We start from the raw sequence: 22,722 nt of genomic DNA, 5'->3' as shown, positions 1-22,722 counted from the left end.
CACACTGGAAATTCAAGAACCCCCGAACCGTCTAACGGTCCGGGGGGAGAACACCAGCCCCCCTAGAGCTTCCAGCAAAGGTCAGGATATAGATTAGGAACAAGCTGGACAAAAATACAAAACCAAAACAAATAGCAAAAAGCAAAAGGCAGACTTAGCTGATATAACTGGAACCAGGATCAGTAGACAAGAGCACAGCAGACTAGCTCTGATAACTACGTTGCCAGGCATAGAACTGAAGGTCCAGGGAGCTTATATAGCAACACCCCTAACTAACGACCCAGGTGCGGATAAAAGGAATGACAGAAAAACCAGAGTCAAAAAACTAGTAACCACTAGAGGGAGCAAAAAGCAAATTCACAACAGCAGCTGCAGACTGCTAAATCCAAGGAGCAGCCGTACCACTTAAAACCACCGGAGGGAGCCCAAGGGCAGAACTCACAAAAGTGCCACTTACAACCACCGGAGGGAGCCCAAGAGCGGAATTCACAACAGTACCCCCCCTTGAGGAGGGGTCACCGAACCCTCACCAGAGCCCCCAGGCCGATCAGGACGAGCCAAGTGAAAAGCACGAACCAAATCGGCGGCATGGACATCGGAGGCAACAACCCAAGAATTATCCTCCTGGCCATAACCCTTCCACTTGACAAGATACTGAAGCCTCCGCCTCGAAAAACGAGAATCCAAAATTTTCTCCACCACATATTCCAACTCCCCTTCAACCAACACCGGGGCAGGAGGATCAACAGAGGGAACAACGGGCACCACATATCTCCGTAACAAAGATCTATGGAAAACATTATGGATGGCTAAAGAGGCTGGAAGGGCCAAACGAAAAGATACCGGATTGATAATCTCAGAAATCTTATAAGGACCAATAAACCGAGGCTTGAACTTAGGAACATAGGAACATGACGAGAAGAAAACCACACTAAATCCCCCAACCGAAGCCGGGGACCAACACACCGACGGTGGTTAGCAAAACGTTGAGCCTTTTCCTGAGACAACGTCAAATTGTCTACCACATGAGTCCAAATCCGCTGTAACCCGTCCATCACGGAATCCACACCAGGACAATCAGAAGGCTCAACCTGCCCCGAAGAAAAACGAGGATGAAAACCAAAATTACAAAAGAAAGGCGAAACCAAAGTAGCCGAACTAGCCCGATTATTAAGGGCAAACTCGGCCAACGGCAAGAAAGCCACCCAATCATCCTGGTCAGCAGACACAAAGCATCTCAAATAGGTTTCCAAGGTCTGATTAGTTCGCTCAGTTTGGCCATTTGTCTGAGGATGGAACGCCGAAGAAAAAGACAAATCAATGCCCATCCTAGCACAAAAGGCCCGCCAAAACCTAGAAACAAACTGGGAACCTCTGTCAGACACAATATTCTCCGGAATGCCATGCAAACGAACCACATGCTGAAAAAACAATGGAACCAAATCAGAGGAGGAAGGCAATTTAGGCAAAGGTACCAAATGGACCATTTTAGAGAAGCGGTCACAAACCACCCAGATAACAGACATCTTCTGGGAAACAGGAAGATCCAAAATAAAATCCATGGAAATATGCGTCCAAGGCCTCTCAGGGACCGGCAAAGGCAAAAGCAACCCCCTAGCGCGGGAACAGAAAGGCTTGGCCCTGGCACAAGTCCCACAGGACTGCACAAAAAAACGCACATCCCGCAACAAGGAAGGCCACCAAAAGGACCTAGCAACCAAATCTCTGGTACCAAAAATCCCAGGATGACCAGCCAACACCGAACAATGAACCTCAGAAATTACCTTACTTGTCCATCTATCAGGAACAAACAGCTTCCCCACTGGACAGCAGTCAGGTTTATCAACCTGAAATTCCTGAAGCACCCGCCGTAAATCAGGGGAGATGGCAGAAAGAATCACCCCTTCCTTAAGCATGCCAACCGGCTCAAGGACTCCAGGAGAATCAGGCAAAAAACTCCTAGAGAGGGCATCAGCCTTAACATACTTAGATCCCGGAAGATACGAGACCACAAAATCAAAACGGGAGAAAAACAGGGACCATCGAGCCTGTCTAGGGTTCAGCCGCTTGGCCGACTCGAGGTAAATCAGATTCTTATGATCGGTCAAGACCACAACGCGGTGCTTGGCTCCCTCAAGCCAATGTCGCCACTCCTCAAATGCCCACTTCATAGCCAACAACTCCCGATTGCCGACATCATAATTGCGCTCCGCAGGCGAAAACTTTCTGGAAAAAAATGCACACGGTTTCATCAAAGAACCATCAGAGCTCCTCTGAGACAAAACGGCCCCTGCCCCAATCTCAGAAACGTCAACCTCAACCTGAAAAGGAAGAGAAACATCTGGCTGACGCAACACAGGGGCAGAAGTAAATCGGCGTTTAAGCTCCTGAAAGGCCTCAACAGCCGCAGAGGACCAATTCGTCACATCAGCGCCTTTCTTCGTCAAATCGGTCAGGGGTTTAACCACACTGGAAAAGTTGGCAATGAAACGGCGATAAAAATTAGCAAAGCCCCAAAATTTCTGTAGGCTCTTCACAGATGTGGGTTGAATCCAGTCATGAATGGCTTGGACCTTAACAGGATCCATTTCTATAGACGAGGGAGAAAAAATAAAACCCAAAAAAGAGACCTTCTGAACTCCAAATAGGCACTTAGACCCCTTCACAAATAAAGCATTATCACGAATGATCTGGAATACCATCCTGACCTGCTTCACATGAGACTCCCAATCATCGGAAAAAATCAAAATATCATCCAAATACACAATTATGAATTTATCAAGATAATTGCGGAAAATATCATGCATGAAGGACTGAAATACAGAAGGAGCATTAGAGAGCCCGAAAGGCATCACAAGGTATTCAAAATGGCCTTTGGGCGTATTAAATGCAGTTTTCCATTCGTCACCCTGTTTAATACGAACAAGATTATATGCCCCTCGAAGGTCAATCTTAGTAAACCAACCAGCCCCCTTAATCCGAGAAAACAAATCAGAAAGCAAAGGTAAGAGGTATTGGAATTTGACCATGATCTTATTAAGAAGGTGATAATCAATACAGGGTCTCAAGGAGCCATCCTTCTTGGCAACAAAAAAGAATCCCGCTCCCAATGGTGACAAACACGGCCGAATATGCCCCTTCTCCAAAGACTCCTTAACATAACTCCGCATGGCGGCATGCTCTGGCACAGACAGATTGAAAAGTCGGCCCTTAGGGAACTTACAGCCAGGAATCAAATTAATAGCACAATCACAGTCCCTATGTGGAGGAAGGGAACAACTGGACTTGGGCTCATCAAATACATCCTGAAAATCCGACAAAAACTCAGGAACTTCAGAAGAGGGGGAAGAGGAAATTGACATCAAAGGAACGTCACTATGTACCCCTTGACAACCCCAACTAGTCACAGACATAGATTTCCAATCCAGCACCGGATTATGTACCTGTAACCATGGAAAACCCAGTACGACAACATCATGCAAATTATGCAACACCAGAAAACGGCAATCTTCCTGATGTGCTGGAGCCATGCACATGGTCAGCTGAGTCCAATACTGAGGTTTATTCTTGGCCACCGGCGTAGCATCAATCCCCCTCAAAGGAATAGGGCTCTGCAAAGGCTGCAAGGAAAAACCACAGCGCCTGGCGAATTCCAAGTCCATTAAGTTCAGGGCAGCGCCTGAATCCACAAATGCCATGACAGAAAAGGACGATAATGAGCAAAACAGGGTCACAGATAAGAGAAATTTAGGCTGTACAGTACTGATGGTAACAGACCTAGCGACCCTCTTAGTACGCTTAGGGCAATCAGAAATAACATGAGCAGAATCACCACAATAAAAACACAGCCTATTCTGACGTCTGAATCCCTGCCGTTCTGCTCTAGTCAAAATCCTATTACATTGCATAGGCTCAGGACTCTGCTCAGAGGACACTGCCATATGGTGCACGACTTTGCGCTCGCGCAGGCGCCGATCAATCTGAATGGCTAGAGACATAGATTCGCTCAAACCAGTAGGCGTGGGGAACCCCACCATAACATCTTTAAGGGCTTCAGAAAGACCCTTTCTGAAAATTGCTGCCAGAGCCTCCTCATTCCATTTAGTGAGCACAGACCACTTTCTAAATTTCTGGCAGTATAATTCTGCCACTTCCTGACCCTGACACAGGGCCAACAAGGTTTTTTCTGCATGATCCACAGAGTTAGGTTCATCATACAATAATCCGAGCGCTTGAAAAAATGCGTCTACATTAAGCAATTGCGGATCCCCTGATTCAAGGGAGCATGCCCAGTCCTGAGGGTCACCACGCAGCAGAGAGATGACGATTTTAACCTGCTGAATGGGATCACCAGAGGAACGGGGTCTCAAAGCAAATACCAATTTGCAGTTATTTTTAAAGTTCAAAAACTTGGATCTGTCCCCAAAAAACAAATCAGGAATTGGAATTCTAGGCTCTAAAGCCGGAGTCTGGACAACATAATCTTGGATACTCTGCACTCTTGCAGCAAGTTGATCCACACGAGAAAATAAACTCTGAACATCCATGCCAGCACCAGAAACCTGAACCACCCAGAGATTAAGAGGAAAAAAAAGACAAAACAGACTGCAAAAAAAAAAATGGCTCAGAACTTTTTTCTTCTTCTTCTGAGATGCATTTAATTCATTTTTGGCCAGTTGTACTGTTATGAACTGGTGGTTTAGGAGCAACATGGGATGAGCTCTGGAGGAGGTGGTACCTGTACTAACCGCCGTTCCTGAGCTTAGCACAACACTAGAAGTAGCCGTGGGATGTTCCTATCACTCCCTAGACACCTCGTCACAGCCGGAGGACTAACTACCCCTAAAGATGGAAACAGGAAAGCTATCTTGCCTCAGAGAAAATTCCCAAAGGATAGGCAGCCCCCCACAAATATTGACTGTGAGTGGAGAGGGAAATGACATACGCAGAATGAAACCAGGATGTAGCAAAGGAGGCCAATCTAGCTAGATAGATAGAACAGGACAGAATACTGTGCGGTCAGTATTAAAAACTAGAAAAATCCACCAGAGTTTACAAAAATCTCCACACCTAACTAAAGGTGTGGAGGGTAAATCTGCTACCCAGAGCTTCCAGCTTAACTGAATAAATCCATAGTGACAAGCTGGACAAGAAAAAACATAGAATGTGCAGAACGATTAAGTCCACAATATGTGGACAGCAAAAGAACAAGCAAGGACTTATCTTTGCTGAACTGGACAGAATATCAGGGAAATCCAAGCAGAGATGTGAATCCAAGCAGGAACCATTGACAACTGGCACAGGCTGAAGGATAGAGCCAGGCTATATAGCCAAGCCAGAATAGACGATCAGTGGAAGCAGCTGCAGACTGCTAAATCCAAGGAGCAGCCGTACCACTTAAAACCACCGGAGGGAGCCCAAGGGCAGAACTCACAAAAGTGCCACTTACAACCACCGGAGGGAGCCCAAGAGCGGAATTCACAACAGTACCCCCCCTTGAGGAGGGGTCACCGAACCCTCACCAGAGCCCCCAGGCCGATCAGGACGAGCCAAGTGAAAAGCACGAACCAAATCGGCGGCATGGACATCGGAGGCAACAACCCAAGAATTATCCTCCTGGCCATAACCCTTCCACTTGACAAGATACTGAAGCCTCCGCCTCGAAAAACGAGAATCCAAAATTTTCTCCACCACATATTCCAACTCCCCTTCAACCAACACCGGGGCAGGAGGATCAACAGAGGGAACAACGGGCACCACATATCTCCGTAACAAAGATCTATGGAAAACATTATGGATGGCAAAAGAGGCTGGAAGGGCCAAACGAAAAGATACCGGATTGATAATCTCAGAAATCTTATAAGGACCAATAAACCGAGGCTTGAACTTAGGCGACGAAACCTTCATAGGAACATGACGAGAAGATAACCAGACTAAATCCCCCACCCGAAGCCGGGGACCAACACACCGACGACGGTTAGCAAAACGTTGAGCCTTTTCCTGAGACAACGTCAAATTGTCTACCACATGAGTCCAAATCCGCTGTAACCTGTCCATCATGGAATCCACACCAGGACAATCAGAAGGCTCAACCTGCCCCGAAGAAAAACGAGGATGAAACCAAAATTACAAAAGAAAGGCGAAACCAAAGTAGCCAAACTAGCCCGATTATTAAAGGCAAACTCGGCCAACGGCAAGAAAGCCACCCAATCATCCTGGTCAGCAGACACAAAGCATCTCAAATAGGTTTCCGAGGTCTGATTAGTTCGCTCAGTTTGGCCATTTGTCTGAGGATGGAACGCCGAAGAAAAAGACAAATCAATGCCCATCCTAGCACAAAAGGCCCGCCAAAACCTAGAAACAAACTGGGAACCTCTGTCAGACACAATATTCTCCGGAATGCCATGCAAACGAACCACATGCTGAAAAAACAATGGAACCAAATCAGAGGAGGAAGGCAATTTAGGCAAAGGTACCAAATGGACCATTTTAGAGAACCGGTCACAAACCACCCAGATAACAGACATCTTCTGGGAAACAGGAAGATCCGAAATTAAATCCATGGAAATATGCGTCCAACATGCGACAGCGCGCCTGCTGCCGGGGTGTTATTATGATGCCACCCACGGAGAGGGAAATGTCAGGTTTAGAGAGGTTAGTAGATGGCGGGATCAGAAGAAGTTCGGTTTTGGAGAGGTTGAGTTTCAGATAGAGAGCGGACATGATGTTGGAGACTGCAGACAGACAGTCACTGGCATTCTGTAGTACAGCGGAGGTAAGGTCAGGGATGACATGTACAACCACTGGCAAAAATTATGGAATCACCGGCCTTGGAAGATGTTCAATCAGTTCATGGCACAAAACTAAAGTCATTTCAAACGGCAACTTTCTGGCTTTAAGAAACACTAAAAGAAAATCAAGAACAAAAAATGTGGTAGTCAGTAATGGTTACTTTTTTAACCAAGCATACACTATGTTCCAAATTATTATGCAAATGACATTTTTCTCGGATTTTCCTAAATGGTCAGTGCAAATGACAGTCAGTCTAATAAAAGTCATCACCCGTTAGATTATACATCGAATTTTATTTTAGAAACCTCCCAATGATAACAGTATAATCTCCAACATGAATAAAAACTCAAAATGCACTGTTCCAAATTATTAGGCACAGTAGTATTTCTAAACATTTGATATGTTTTAAAGAACTGAAAATGCTCATTTGTGGAATTTGCAGCATTAGGAGGTCACATTCACTGAACAAAAAAGCTATTTAACTCCAAAACATCCTAACAGGCCCAATTACATGCTAACATAGGAACCCTTCTTTGATGTCACCTTCACAATTCTTGCATCCATTGAACTTGTGAGTTTTTGGAGAGTTTCTGCTTGTATTTCTTTGCATGAAGTCAGAATTGCCTCCCAGAGCTGCTGTTTTGATGTGAACTGCCTCCCACCCTCATAGATATTTTGTTTGAAGATACTCCAAAGGTTCTCTATAGGGTTGAGGTCAGGGGAAGATGGTGGCCACACCATGAGTTTATCTCCTTTTATGCTCATAGCAGCCAATTACTCAGAGGTATTCATTGTCAGCATGAAGATGATTTAGTTCCTGAAGGCACGTTTCTGCTTTTTAGACAATGGAAGAAAGTTGTCAGTCAGAAACTCTATTTACTTTGCTGAGGTCATTTTCACACCTTCAGGAACCTTAAAGGGTCCTACCAGCTGGTTCCCCATGATTCCAGTCCAAAACATGACTCCTCCACCTCCTTGCTGACATCGCAGCCTTGTTGGGACATGGTGGCCATCCACTAACCATCCACTACTCCATCCATCTGGACCGTCCAGAGTTGCTCGACACTCATCAGTAAACAAGACTGTTTGGAAATTAGTCTTCATATATGTCTGGGCCCACTGCAACCCTTTCTGCTTGTGAACACTGTTTAGGGGTGGCCGAATAGTAGGTTTATGCACCACAGCAAGCCTTTGAAGGATCCTACACCTTGAGGTTCGAGGGACTCCAGACGCATCAGCAGCTTCAAATAACTGTTTGCTGCTTTGTCATGGTATTTTGGCAGCTGCTCTCTTAATCCAATGAATTTGTCTGCCAGAAAACTTCCTCATTATGCCTTTATTTGCATGAACTCTGTCTGTGCTCTGTTTCAGTCACAAATCTCATCAGAGTATGATGATCACTCTTAAGTTTTTGTGAAATATCTAATTTTTTCATACCTTGTCCAAGGCATTGCACTATGTAACGCTTTTCAGCAGCAGAGAGATCCTTTTTATTTCCCATATTGCTTGAAACCTGTGACCTGCATAATAATGTGGAACATCATTTTTTAGTAGTTTTCCTTTTAATTAGAATCACCTGGAAAACTAATTATCACATGTGTTTAAGATTGATTTCAGTGATACATTGAGCCCTGAGACACAATACCATCCACGAGTTTATTTGAAAAACAAAACAATTAAATCTTTAAGACAATTAAATCCAATTTGCATAATAATTTGGAACACAGTGTAGGTGGAAAATTATGGAATCACTCAATTCTGAGGAACATCCTCCAAGGCCGGTGATTCCATAATTTTTGCCAGAGGTTGTATAGTTTTGTGTCATCAGCATAAAGATGGTACTGAAAGCCAAATCTGCTGATGGTCTGTCCCATTGGGGCAGTGTAGAGGGAGAAGAAAAGGGGGCCAAGGACTGAGCCTTGAGGTACCCCGACAGTGAGAGGAAGAGGAGATTAAGTGGAGCCAGCGAAAAGAAACACTGAAGGAGCGGTCAGAAAGATGGGAGGGAAGCAGGAGAGAGCAGTGTCCTTAATGCCTAGTGCCTGGAGCCTAGAGAGTAGGAGAGGTTGCAGAGATGTCGAGAAGAATGAGCAGAGAGTGGTCACCGTTAGATTTTGCTGTCAGAAGGTCATTGGTCACTTTGATGAATGCAGTTTCTACGTTACAGACAAGAGACAAATGGCAAGCTAGTAAGCCCAATATGGAACCTAGAAACACTCAGTCTAAAAGGAACAAGTGGCCTCTAGGACTGGTAACCAAACTCTTCCCAAGTCAAGATGGACAGGTCCGGAAGGTGGAGAACAAGGCCCCCAAGCAAAACGGAAAACTGTTTCCACTGGACACCAGACGGGGAGTGTCAAGCCTTTATACAAATGCATATAATCAGTTTACAATGCTTTGTATTATTGAAGTGTGGTGTATTGTGATAACTTATCCAACAATGTTCTCCTTGTAGTTTACTTTCTGTTTCATTGCTTACTGTGCAATTCAATCTTTACGGCTCATCAAGGCCTCCATAGATTCCCATCAGCCTGCATTAGTCTTGCCCCCTTCTTCTCCAGCAGCCCTTTTGGCCTCATGGATGCTGACATGCTGATCATCTCTCCCTGATTTTCAGCCCATCTGGTTGTTACCTCCACATAGCACAGTCGGTGAGTTATTGTTTTCCCCTTGTTAGAGCTCACCATGTTGTATTATATAGCTACTCTGCTCTATATATGTTTTATACCAAAGTAGCCCTGTGATATTACAGATGTTTATACTACCGCCATGTTGTGCACTTACACTGTGAATGTCTTGTACCATACATAATGCTGTGTATGTAGATATGTTGTATGCCTTGTACTGAGTACTTTCATTTTTTCTTATAGTTTTACACTGATCCTATCAATAAAAGTTGTAACGGACCCCCTGCGTCTACCTCAATGCATAGACAGGAGTTTAGCTGTCTGTCAAGTCACTTTTCTTAAGCACAAAGTTGAGGATGACAGAACAACTGGTGGGATAGTTTTATAGGTCGGGGCGTTACCAAATATGTGTATTTTTATAGTTTAGATTTTTTTTTCATTCAAATATTTATTTAGAGATAGAATATATATTGATTTTTAATTATTATTTTAGAATAAAAAAAAAATATTTTTACAATTATTTAAAAAAAAAAAAATTCTAACTTTTTACTTTGTCCCACTATGGGACAATCATTTTTTGCAGGCTGATCACTCCTATAGCATGCAGATGAAGCAGCATCACCACCATAGAAGCTGTCATCGCTGCTGCACTTACACGGGGAGACTTCCTGACATGCACTGCGCATGATCGCCAGGTTCCCTAGCTGTGGTGACCCGGATGTCGTCATGATGATATTGAGTCACCATGGTAACGATCTGGAGCCGCGTTACACCGCGGGGTCTCCGACCCAAAGGCAGAGGGGCTGTCCGCTTCCGGAATGCTGCGCTCGCGTTCGATTGCAGTATTTCAGGGGTTAAAGTGCCGGGAGCGTCTGTGACTGCTCCTGCCACCTAGCGCCGGGTGTCAGCTGTCAGAATCAGCTGTCACCTGTGGCGATCGCACACACCCAGTGTGCATGGCCAATTGTGATGACGTAATATTACGTACCTGGTCAGATAGGCCCAGGTCACATGGACGGAATATTACGTCAGATGCCAGAAAGGGGTTAAAAAGCATTTTGGGTTAAAGAAAATGGCTGAAGATATCCTGATTGTGTAGCACTATATTGTAAAATTGTGCTGTGGCTTGCCACATCATGGGCCTAAGAGAAAAAGTCTTTGTTGCCCATAGCAACCAATCACAGCACCGCCTTAATTGATTTAACCCGCTGTAGTAAGATGAAAGCTGCGCTGTGACGAGTCTCTACCTGCTGGATCGGGCTCACTTAGTAATTTGCGCAGTGGTGTAGATGTAACGGACATGATGTCAGTTTTCTAGTACAAGTTAGAAATCATCTGATAGAGATTCAGCAGCGGTAAGTTGCCGATAGGCGGTAATTCCAGCCATGGACAATAACGGGCCAGGCCAGCCTCCCCCTGGACAGGATGGGAAAGGTTGGAGGAGCTGGTATTAATCATTCTGATGGTAAACGATCTTTATACAGATCTCTGAGCTATAGATATATATTATGATGGAAAGGCCAGGAGTAGTTACCAAGAGGGCTCGTAATAAACATCCTTTATTTTCTACAAGTGTAAAGATCGATGTTCACAATATATTCCTATGTAACAGTGTGTGTATTTTACATGTGCGTCAGGATAGGCTGGTAAATAGTAAGCCAGATTTATTGGTACTGATTTTACTACGGGGGGCGCAGTTCATCTCAGGCAGCAGAGGCTAGGTTCACCCCTGTATGTATTTATCTTACACGGTGCACTTAATCTCATCTCTTAGGATACATTCTACTCTATGATGGCATTTTTGCACATAGCCATTAGATGGAGCTATAACATTTGCCTGAATTTTTATAGCTACACATGGTTTATACAAATTATATTTTCCTTTATCTTAACTATATCTCCAGCAGACCTCTATGGTGGTCACTGCCAGATAGCTAGGAGCACTGCCTGCTAGCCGAAACAGCATGGACAAGGGATCTTCCCGCCGAACTCCCGCTCTCATTTTAACATGGGCAAAACGTTACTCAGACAACACAGGATGAGGGTAAAGCAGTGTGGCAAAGCTTTATTGTACCACAAAACAGGCAGATAGCACATAGAACAGTCCAAGCACAGTACCCAAGATGGGGCACATTACAGAGTCTCGCTCTTCCGGGATAATAGGAGCCGTGACTTCAGATCTTCCACGGTCGCTAACCCACCTGTGGCACACACAGAGGAGGCAACGGCTAGCATAGGAAAATGACAGTCCATTCAGTCCGTACAAGGCCAGTTCACAAATGGGCTTCATCTTCCAGGGTCGGTTACTCTACCAGTGGCACGCACACAGCGAGGCTAGCATAGAAGATGACAGTCCATACAAGGCCAGTTGATCCGAGGATCACAAACTGGCTTCATTTTCCAGGGTCGGTTACTCTACCAGTGGCACGCACGAAGAGAGAAGGTAACGAGTGTAGGAAGATGACAGTCTATTGAGTCCATACAAGGTACAAGGCCAGTTGATCCGAGGATCACAACCTGGCTTCTCCAAACGTATCCATGGTTCAGAGATGGTCAATGGAGCAGATCTGTATTCTTCCAACCAAGGCTGAAAACCCCTAGGTTGTTCCCTATAGAATGCTAGATCCGTGTCCCTCGTAATGGAGCCAAGGTGTAAAATGTCTGCTGTCCTGTCTCTGGTCCTTTTGAGATGTATGGATGTCTTTGCAGAATCTTTCTGGCTGTTTCTCTCTCAGTCTCTTTATACAGAGGCATGTATCTTATTTTTAGACTTAACAAGTGTCCCTCATTCATTATTTACATAAAAGGTAAGAATGAAGATGGGATCAAGTAGCATTACTTGATTATTTAAACTATTTGCATAGTTTTATCCTCTCTGCTTTAAAAGTCAACAAACTGGATCCATAATACAATGCATAATTAGCATATCAGCAAACATCAGTAGTGATTAAGGATAAGCGCACACTAAAAGTCAATATTACCGGCCTACACAAACAAAAGTCTGTTTTCTTGACCAACCGGGAAATCAACACTTACATATGAAAGCCAACATACAGATAACATTCTATTATTCTTGCTAAAAATAGTCATCTGGTTAATTAAGATACAACGCTGTATGTCTTCACAATGCCAAAAGTAAAAAAAAAAGTTTTTAAAAATATAAAAAAAATAAAAAATATATAAAAGTTCACATCACCCACTTTCACCCCATTCAAAATAAAACAATTAAAAAAAAAATCAAACATATAGATAATTGGTATCGCCGCGTTCAGAATTGCCCGATCTATCAATAAAAAAAATTACCCCCAGAATGGTATCATTAAAAAAATCAGCTCAGCACGCAAAAAATGAGCCTTCACCCAACCCGAGATCATGAAAAGTGGAGACGCGACGGGTATCAGAAAATGGCGCAATTCTTTTATCTATATATATAATTGTCTAAGGGTTTTTCCGTCTGTCTGTCTGTCTGTCTGTCTTGGAAATCCCGCGTCTCTGATTGGTCGAGGCCGCTAGACCTCGACCAATCAGCGACGGGCACAGCATGGCGACGATGATGTCATAAAGGTTGCCTCGACCAATCAGCGACGGGCACAGTCTGCCGCAAATTCGCCTCGACCAATCAGCGATGGGCACTGTATCGACGTAGATGTCATAATGGTTGCCATGGTGACGATGATGTCATAAAGGTTGCCTCGACCAATCAGCGAAGGGCACAGTCTGCCGCGAATTCTGGAATCATCATTGTCCATATACTACGGCGACATGCATATTCTAGAATACCCGATGCATTAGAATCGGGCCACAGTCTAGTACTTAATAAAGATGAGTTATTTTTACTGATAAATGTTGGTTTTGGGTCATTTATTTTCTGTTGGTATTTTGTTTATTCTATAAAACTCCCATATACGGTAATATTCGATTCTTGAATGCACGCATCATGTTTTTGTACAATTTGTCAATAACATATATAGTTTCTCGCAGTCTGAGGAAAATACGATTTTCCTGTAATTCATTTCTCACCCTCTAGGTATAATAATGGCTTTTCCCTGTGTGGGATTTTCGCTGTTTATAAAGGTTGACAACTAGTTGGACAAGCCCTTCTCATTCCTCATGTTTGGTCCTGTTAAAATAAAAATCCTCATACAAACCTCCCACGGTGGCGCCGTTTCACTGGTGTTGGCGCTTGTGTTCTTGGGGCTCTTTTGAGGTTTTTACGTCATGTGAGCCCTGTGCCCAATCAGCGCTGACGTCACTGTCCCCACCTTCAGACAAATCAAGCATCATGAGGCAGAGAGCAGCCGCGGCCCTGGCTTCCTGTTCATCTTCAATACGTCCGAAGGAAGGAGCAGTGAAGCTGCCGCTGATCGGGTGCAGGGCTCGTGTGATGTAACAACCTCACATAAGCCCCGGGACAGTGAGTGAGTCTCGACACCGCTGAAGTGGAGCCGGCCGCCAGCGGAGTATGAGTGGTTTTATTTTAATGAGGCCAAACATAAGGAATGAGTTCACTGAGAAAAAAAATTCTAAGATATAATTATATATAAAATGATCCCTTGATTAGAAGATTCACTGACAAAAGGATAAAACTAAACTTTATTAATTCCAAATTTACAACTATACCGATAATTCACCCCCTGAAGGTTAGTCAGTAGGTGACTAATAGAAAAAACATGTCCCCCACAGTTCAGTATATAGGGTGAGGTGACGTATACACACTCACTCTCCAAGCCTCTCATTTCTACGGGTTTCATCGTCCTCACCAAAGGCGACTCATCAGGAGACTATTTAATATTGACCTATATTCAAGCGAGACTAGACAAAAAAAAACTAAAATCATGTTATCGGAAACAGTCAGAAAACCAGCCACATATTGGCAGATCCCAGACCTCAAACTATATACTTTGTAAGTTTATAAGCCACTCCAGTGTCAGGAATAGATAGTATGTGACAATACAGTATATACTGCTCAGGGAACACTTAACTTTCAGAGATAATCTCCATATTCATACTAAATAATGGCACAGATCTTCCAGACATTATGATTGCACACATCCCTAGTCTTTATAACGATATTGCACTCATTCCTTGACAGACCGCAGCATGGCCATTAGTTAGAAGCTGCTATTGATCGTTGGAGCAGGTAAGTTTTCCCTGAGTGGTACATATTGGGCCGTCTGAAAATGGAGTTTAGTCTAGGACAATTTGTCTGCACTACTAATTACCAGCTGTTACAATACAAAACTAGGGCAGTCCCTATAGGAGGAAACACACAAGAATTATACTGTATTGTCACATACTATCTATTCCTGACACTGGAGTGATGTATAAACTTACGAAGTATATAGTTTGAGGTCTGGGGTCTGCCAATATGTGGCTGGTTTTCTGACTGTTTCGGATAACATGATACCTGATTTTGTTTTTTTTTTGTCTAGTCTCGCTTCAATATAGGTCAATATTAAATAGTCTCCTGATGAGTCGCCTTTGGTGAGGACGATGAAGCCCATAGAAATGAGAGGCTTGGAGAGTGAGTGTGTATACGTCACCTCACCCAATATACTGAACTGTGGGGTACATGTTTTTTCTATTAGTCACCTACTGACTAACCTTCAGGGGGTGAATTATGGGTATAGTTTTACATTTAGAATTAACAAAGTTTAGTTTTATCCTTTTGTCAGCAAACATGAGGAATGACAAGAGACAACCCCTTTAAGAAGATTAAGTTTTGGTTAAAACTATTCCAACATTATGAACATAAAAAAGGCTTCTCCCCTATGTGACGTCTCTGATGTCTAACAAGAAGCGATTTCTGGTTAAAACATTTCCCACATTCTGAACAGGAAAAAGGCTTCTCCCCTGTGTGACTGCTCTGATGTCTAACAAGATGCGATTTCTGGTTAAAACATTTCCCACATTCTGAACAGGAAAAAGGCTTCTCCCCTGTGTGAGTTATTTGGTGTCTAACAAGACTCTCTTTGAGGGTAAAACATTTCCCACATTCTGAACAGGAAAAAGGCTTCTGTCCTGTGTGAATTCTACGGTGCTTAACCAAATCTGATTTCTGGATAAAACATTTCCCACATTCTGAACAGGAAAAAGGCTTCTCCCCTGTATGAGTTCTCTGGTGGCTAACAAGATGCCATTTCTGGTTAAAACATTTCCCACATTCTGAACAGGAAAAAGGCTTCTCCCCTGTGTGACTGCTCTGATGTCTAACAAGAAGCGTTTTCTGGTTAAAACATTTCCCACATTCTGAATATGAAAAAGGCATCTCCCCTGTGTGACAGCTCTGATGTCTAACAAGAAGCGCTTTCCATTTAAAACATTTCCCACATTCTGAACAGGAAAAAGGCTTCTCCCCTGTGTGAGTTCTCTGGTGGCTAACTAGACTCCTTTTCTGGCTAAAACACTTCCCACATTCTGAACAGGAAAAAGGCTTCTCCCCTGTGTGAGTTCTCTTGTGGCTAACAAGATGCCATTTCTGGTTAAAACATTTCCCACATTCTGAACAGGAAAAAGGCTTCTCCCCTGTGTGACTGCTCTGATGTGTAACAAGATGCGATTTCTGGTTAAAACATTTCCCACATTCTGAACAGGAAAAAGGCTTCTCCCCTGTGTGAGTTATTTGGTGTCTAACAAGATTCTCTTTGAGGGTAAAACATTTCCCACATTCTGAACAGGAAAAAGGCTTCTGTCCTGTGTGAATTCTACGGTGATTAACCAAACCTGATTTCTGGATAAAACATTTCCCACATTCTGAACAGGAAAAAGGCTTCTGTCCTGTGTGACTGCTCTGATGTCTAACAAGAAGCCATTTCTGGTTAAAACATTTCCCACATTCTGAACAGGAAAAAGGCTTCTCCCCTGTGTGACTGCTCTGATGTCTAACAAGAAGCGTTTTCTGGTTAAAACATTTCCCACATTCTGAACATGAAAAAAGCATCTCCCCTGTGTGACTGCTCTGATGTCTAACAAGAAGCGCTTTCCATTTAAAACATTTCCCACATTCTGAACAGGAAAAAGGCTTCTCCCCTGTGTGAGTTCTCTGGTGGCTAACTAGACTCACTTTATGGTTAAAACATTTCCCACATTCTGAACAGGAAAAAGGCTTCTCCCCTGTGTGAGTTCTCTGGTGGCTAACTAGACTCACTTTATGGTTAAAACATTTCCCACATTCTGGACATGAAAAAGGCTTCTCCCCTGTACGAGTTCTCTGGTGACTAACTAGACTCCCTTTCTGGTTAAAACATTTCCCACATTCTGAACAGGAAAAAGGCTTCTCCCCTGTATGAGTTCTCTGGTGACTAACTAGACTCCCTTTCTGGTTAAAACATTTCCCACATTCTGAACAGGAAAAAGGCTTCTCCCCTGTGTGAGCTCTCTGCTGGATATCAAGAACCGATATCTGATTAAAACATTTCCCACATTCTGAACAGGAAAAAGGCTTCTCCCCTGTGTGAATTCTACAGTGTTTAACCAAATCTGATTTCTTGTTAAAACATTTCCCACATTCTGAACATGAAAATGACTTCTTTGCTTTAGGAGCAGTTTGTTTTTTAATGCCTCTTTGATTTTGACTTTGATTTTCCTTAGTAGTCAGTAATGAATCAGAAGATGGGACCTGTTTCATAGGATCGGATGACAGATCTTTGCTGTGAATGGATGTCGATATATCTGGAGTAACAGCAATCACTTTAGTTGTATCTTGTAGGATCTCAAGATTATCAGATTTAAAAATTGAAGATGTCAGCTGTCCCTCTGATCTCCTGGTACAGTCATCTGCCAAGACAAAAAACATTTTTTTTTTAATAAAATATCCTTCAGTTTTATATTTTTGAACATTTCTACTTAAACTGTCCATAAAAATGGCAAGCTATGTAAAAAACTTTAAAGGGAACCTGTCACCCAAAAGTGTGGAAGGTGAGCCAAGCCCAGTTATCAGGGGCTTATCTACAGCATTCTGTAATGCTGTAGATAAGCTCCCGATGTTACCTGAAAGATGATAAAAAGAGGTTAGATTATACTCACCCAGGGGCAGTCCCGCTGCAGTCCGGTCCGAAGGGCGTCGCTGGTCCGGTCCGGCGCTTCCTATCTTCATTCCATGACATCCTCTTCTGGTCTTCACGGCGTGGCTCCGGTGCAGGCATACTTTGTCGGCCCTGTTTAGGGCAGAGCAAAGTACTGCAATGCGCAGGCGCTGGGCCTCTCTGACCTTTCCCGGCGCCTGCACACTGCAGTACTTTGCTCTGCCCTTAACAGGGCACAGAAAGTATGCCTGCGCCAGAGCCACGGTGTGAAGACCAGAAGAGGACATCATGGAATGAAGATAGGAGGCGCCGGACCGGACCAGTGAAGCCCACCGCAGCGGGACCGCCACTGGGTGAGTATAATCTAACCCATTTTTATTATCTTTCAGGTAACATCGGGGGCTTATCTACAGCATTACAGAATGCTGTAGATAAGCTCCTGATGACAGTGGACTTAGCTCACCTTCCATTTTGGGGGTGACAGGTTCCCTTTAATTATTCATCAAGACAATGACAGTCCACCTTGTTGGATGAGCCAGTAGTGCGTTGTGTTCAACTGTTTGTTCATTCTGCCTCCCAACTATCGAATAAAAAGAAACCAATCAATGTTATGTAGGCGAAAATAATACCTATTCTCATCTCACAAAAAGCCAAGTCCCCACTCAGGTCCATCATCTGTCAATGTAGAAACAGAGGTTCCCACACTACTAGTGGCTCAAAGGCTGTTGAAAAGTAACAGAGTTTCTATAAACCAATCCAGCAAAATCCGCTCTCACTTCTGAGTCTTGCAGTGTGCTCAAACAACATTTAGGATCTCTGTATTTAGTAATATTATATAGTGAGATGAATCCACTCAATTTGCAGTGTGTGTCTCCTGGAGCACAATCTGGGCACTATGTGCTGGGTAATAAAATGGCAAATTGGAATTTTCACTCTCAAACATCCACTTCGTGCTGATTTCCAGAAAGTGGCTGTGGAGTCAAAATATTAATTCCTCTTACACACGTGGTCAAAATTGTTGGTATCCATGGTTTAATGACAGAAAAACCCACAATGGTCACAGAAATAACTTGAATCTGACAAAAATAATAACAAATCAAAAATCTATGAGAATGAACAAATGAAAGTCAGACATTGCTTTTTAACCCCTTCATGACCCAGCCTATTTTGACCTTAATGACCTGGCCGTTTTTTGCAATTCTGACCAGTGTCCCTTTATGAGGTAATAACTCAGGAATGCTTCAACGGATCCTAGCGGTTCTGAGATTGTTTATTTTTGTGATATATTGGGCTTCATGTTAGTGGTAAATTTAGGTCGATAATTTTGGGGTTTATTTGTGAAAGAAATTGAAATTTGGCTAAAATTTTGAAAATTTCGCAATTTTCAAATTTTGAATTTTTATTCTGTTAAACCAGAGAGTTATGTGACACAAAATAGTTAATAAATAACATTTCCCACATGTCTACTTTACATCAGCACAATTTTGGAAACAAAATTTTTTTTTGCTAGGAAGTTATAAGGGTTAAAAAAATTTACAACAAAATTTACAAAACCATTTTTTTTAGGGACCACCTCACATTTGAAGTCAGTTTGAGCAGACTGTATGGCTGAAAATACTGAAAAGTGACACCATTCTAAAAACTGCACCCCTCAAGGTACTCAAAACCACATTCAAGAAGTTTATTAACCCTTCAGGTACTTCACAGCAGCAGAAGCAACATGGAAGGAAAAAATGAACATTTAACTTTTTAGTCACAAAAATGATGTTTTAGCAACAATTTTTTATTTTCCCAAGGGTAAAAAGAGAAACTGGACCTCAAACGTTATTGTACAATTTGTCCTGAGTACCCCGATACCTCATATGTGGGGGGGAACCACCACTGTCTCCGCGCACGACAGGGCTCGGAAGGGAAGGAGCGCCATTTGACTTTTTCACTGAAAAATTGGCTCCAATCTTTAGCGGACACCATGTCGCGTTTGGAGAGCCCCTGTGTGCCTAAACATTGGAGCTTCCCCACAAGTGACCCCATTTTGGAAACTAGATTCCCCAAGGAGCTTATCTAGATGCATAGTGAGCACTTTGAACCTTCAGGTGCTTCACAAATTGATCCGTAAAAATGAAAAAGTACTTTTTTTTTTCACAAAAAATGTATTTTAGCCTCAATTTGTTCATTTCCACATGGGCAACAGGATAAAATGGATCCTAAAATGTGTTGGAAAGTTTCTCCTGAGTACACTGATACCTCATATGTGGTCACAAACCACTGTTTGTGCACACGGCAAGGCTCGGAAGGGAAGGAGCGCCATTTGACTTTTGAATGAAAAATTAGCTCCAATCGTTAGCGGACACCATGTCGTGTTTGGAGAGCCCCTGTGTGCCTAAACATTGGAGCTCCCCCACATGTGACCGCATTTTGGAAACTAGACCCCCCAAGGAACTTATCTAGATGCATAGTGAACACTTTGAACCCCCAGGTGCTTCACAAATTGATCCGAAAAAATGAAAAAGTACTTTTTTTTTTTACAAAAAATTTCATTTAGCCTCAATTTGTTCATTTCCACGTGGGCAACAGGATAAAATGGATCCTAAAATTTATTAGGCAATTTCTCCTGAGTACACTGATACCTCACATATGGGGGTAAACCACTGTTTGGGCACGCGGCAGGGCTCGGAAGGGAAGGAGTGCCATTTGACTTTTTGAATGAAAAATTCGCTCCAATCGTTAGCGGACACCATGTCGCGCTTGGAGAGCCCGTGTGCCTAAACATTGGAGCTCCCCCACATGTGACCCCATTTTGGAAACTAGACCTCCCATGGAACTAATCTAGATGTGCGGTGACCAATTTAAACCCCCAAGTGCTTCATAGAAGTTTATAACGCAGAGCCGTGAAAATAAAAAATCATTTTTCTTTCCTCAAAAATTATTTTTTAGCCTGCAATTTTTTATTTTCACAAGAGTAATAGGAGAAATTGGACCCCAAATGTTGTTGTACAGTTTTTCCTGAGTACACTGATACCCCATATGTGGGGGTAAACCACTGTTTGGGTGCACGTCAGGGCTCGGAAGGGAAGTAGTGACGTTTTGAAATGCAGACATTGATGGAATGGTCTGCGGGCGTCACGTTGCATTTGCAGAGCCCCTGATGTGCCTAAACAGTAGAAACCCCCCACAAGTGACCACATTTTGGAAACTAGACCCCCCATGGAACTTATCTAGATGTGTGTTGAGCACTTTCAACCCCCAAGTGCTTCACAGAAGTTTATAACGCAGAGCCGTGAAAATAAAAAATTATTGTTCTTTCCTCAAAAATTATGTTTTAGCAAGAAATTTTTTATTTTCGCAAGGGTAACAGGAGAAATTTGACCCCAATATTTGTTGCCCAGTTTGTCCTGAGTATGCTGGTACCCCGTATGTGGGGGTAAACCACTGTTTGGGCGCACGTCGGGGCTCGGAAGGGAGGGAGCACCATTTGACTTTTTGAACGCAAGATTGGCTGGAATCAATGGTGGCGCCATGTTGCGTTTGGAGACCCCTGATGTGCCTAAACAGTGGAAACCCCTCAATTCTAACTTCAACACTAACCCTAACACACCCCTAACCCTAATCCCAACTGTAGCCATAACCCTAATCACAACCCTAACCCCAACACAACCCTAACCACAACCCTAACCCCAACCCTAACCCTAATCCTAACCCTAATCCCAACCTTAACCCTAATCCCAACCCTAACCACAACTGTAACCCCAACACACCCCTAACCCTATCCGTAACCCTAACCACAAGCCTAATTTTAACCTTATTTCCAACCCTAGCCCTAATTCCAACCCTCACTCTAATTCCAACCCTAACCCTAAGGCTATGTGCCCACGTTGCGGATTCGTGTGAGATTTTTCCACACGATTTTTGAAAAATCCGCAGGTAAAAGGCACTGCGTTTTACCAGCGGATTTCCAGTGTTTTTTTTGTGCGGATTTCACCCGCGGATTCCTATTGAGGAACAGATGTAAAACGCTGCGGAATCCGCACAAAATTGACATGCTGTGGAAAATACAATGCAGCGTTTCCGCACGGTATTTTCCGCACCATGGGCACAGCGGATTCGGTTTTCCATAGGTTTACATGGTACTGTAAACCTGATGGAAAACTGCTACGAATTCGCAGCGGCCAATCCGCTGCGGATCCGTGGCCAAATCCGCACCGTGTGCACATGCCCTAAACCTAACCCTACCCCTAACCCTAACTCTACCTCTAACCCTAGTTCTAACCCTAGTGGAAAAAGAAAAAAAATATATTTTTCTTTTTTTTTATTATTGTCCCTACCTATGGGGGTGATAAAGGGGGGGCTCATTTACTATTTTTTTATTTTGATCACTGTGATAGGTTATATTACAGTGATCAAAATATACCTGGAATTAATCTGCCAGCCAGCAGATTCGGCGGGCGCACTGCGCATGCGCCCGCCATTTTGGAAGATGGTGGCGCCCATGGAGAAGACGGACGGACACTGGGAGGCCCGGGTAAGTATGAGGGGAGGGAGATCTGAGCATGGGGGGTGGATCGGAGGACAGGGGGGTGGCTTCAGAGCACAGGGGGAGCGGGCAGGAGGACGGGGGAGCAGACAGGACGACGGAGGGGAGCGGAGCCCCGGACGGAGGACCGGGGAGGAGATCGGTGGCGGTGGGGGGTACATCAGTGTTTCCAGCCATGGCCGATGATATTGCAGCATCGGCCATGGCTGGATTGTAATATTTCACCAGTTTTTTAGGTGAAATATTACAAATCGCTCTGATTGGCAGTTTCACTTTCAACAGCCAATCAGAGCGATCGTAGCCACGGGGGGGGGGGGGGGGGGGGTGAAGCCACCCCCCCTGGGCTAAAGTACCACTCCCCCTGTCCCTGCAGATCGGGTGAAATTGGAGTTAACCCTTTCACCCGATCTGCAGGGATGCGATCTTTTCATGACGCCACATAGGAGTCACAGGTCGGATTGGCACCGACTTTCATGACGCCTACGTGGCGTCAAAGGTCGGGAAGGGGTTAACCATGCTTCCACAGAATTAAAAAAAAAACCCTCATGAAATAGGCCTGGACAGAAATGATGGTACCCTTAACTGCTTCGTGACCGCCAACGATAGATAAACATCGGCGCTAGCTATAACGATGGGATTCCGGCGGTGACCCCCGACCTTATCGAGACCCGATTGGTTCAGGTCCTGATGACATCAGCATCACACCAGCCAATGAGACAAATCACTATGAAAGTGTGTTGTAGCAATG

At 43.8% G+C, this 22,722-nt stretch overlaps 1 protein-coding gene across 2 annotated transcripts in view; it reads right to left on the bottom strand.

Moving 5' to 3' along the window:
• Positions 1-14,778: 14,778 nt before the first annotated feature.
• Positions 14,779-22,722, bottom strand: part of LOC143766910 (uncharacterized) — an 817,195-nt gene continuing 809,251 nt past the window's right edge. The window contains exons 1-2 of one of the 2 annotated variants that reach the window (XM_077254908.1): positions 17,907-18,009; positions 14,779-17,195 (exon numbers count right to left, since the gene is read on the bottom strand). In XM_077254908.1, coding sequence (XP_077111023.1) covers positions 15,163-17,195; positions 17,907-17,913 — 2,040 coding nt within the window. In that variant the 5' untranslated portion in view covers positions 17,914-18,009 and the 3' untranslated portion in view covers positions 14,779-15,162. Of the gene's footprint in view, positions 17,196-17,906; positions 18,010-22,722 lie in introns of those variants that run through there. The other variant, XM_077254906.1, reaches the window with a different exon arrangement.

The sequence above is a fragment of the Ranitomeya variabilis genome, chromosome 4 (assembly GCF_051348905.1).
Source record: "Ranitomeya variabilis isolate aRanVar5 chromosome 4, aRanVar5.hap1, whole genome shotgun sequence".
Lineage (NCBI taxonomy): Eukaryota > Metazoa > Chordata > Amphibia > Anura > Dendrobatidae > Ranitomeya > Ranitomeya variabilis.
Note: the sequence above shows the minus strand (reverse complement) of the source record. Positions and strands in the feature narration are given on the sequence as shown.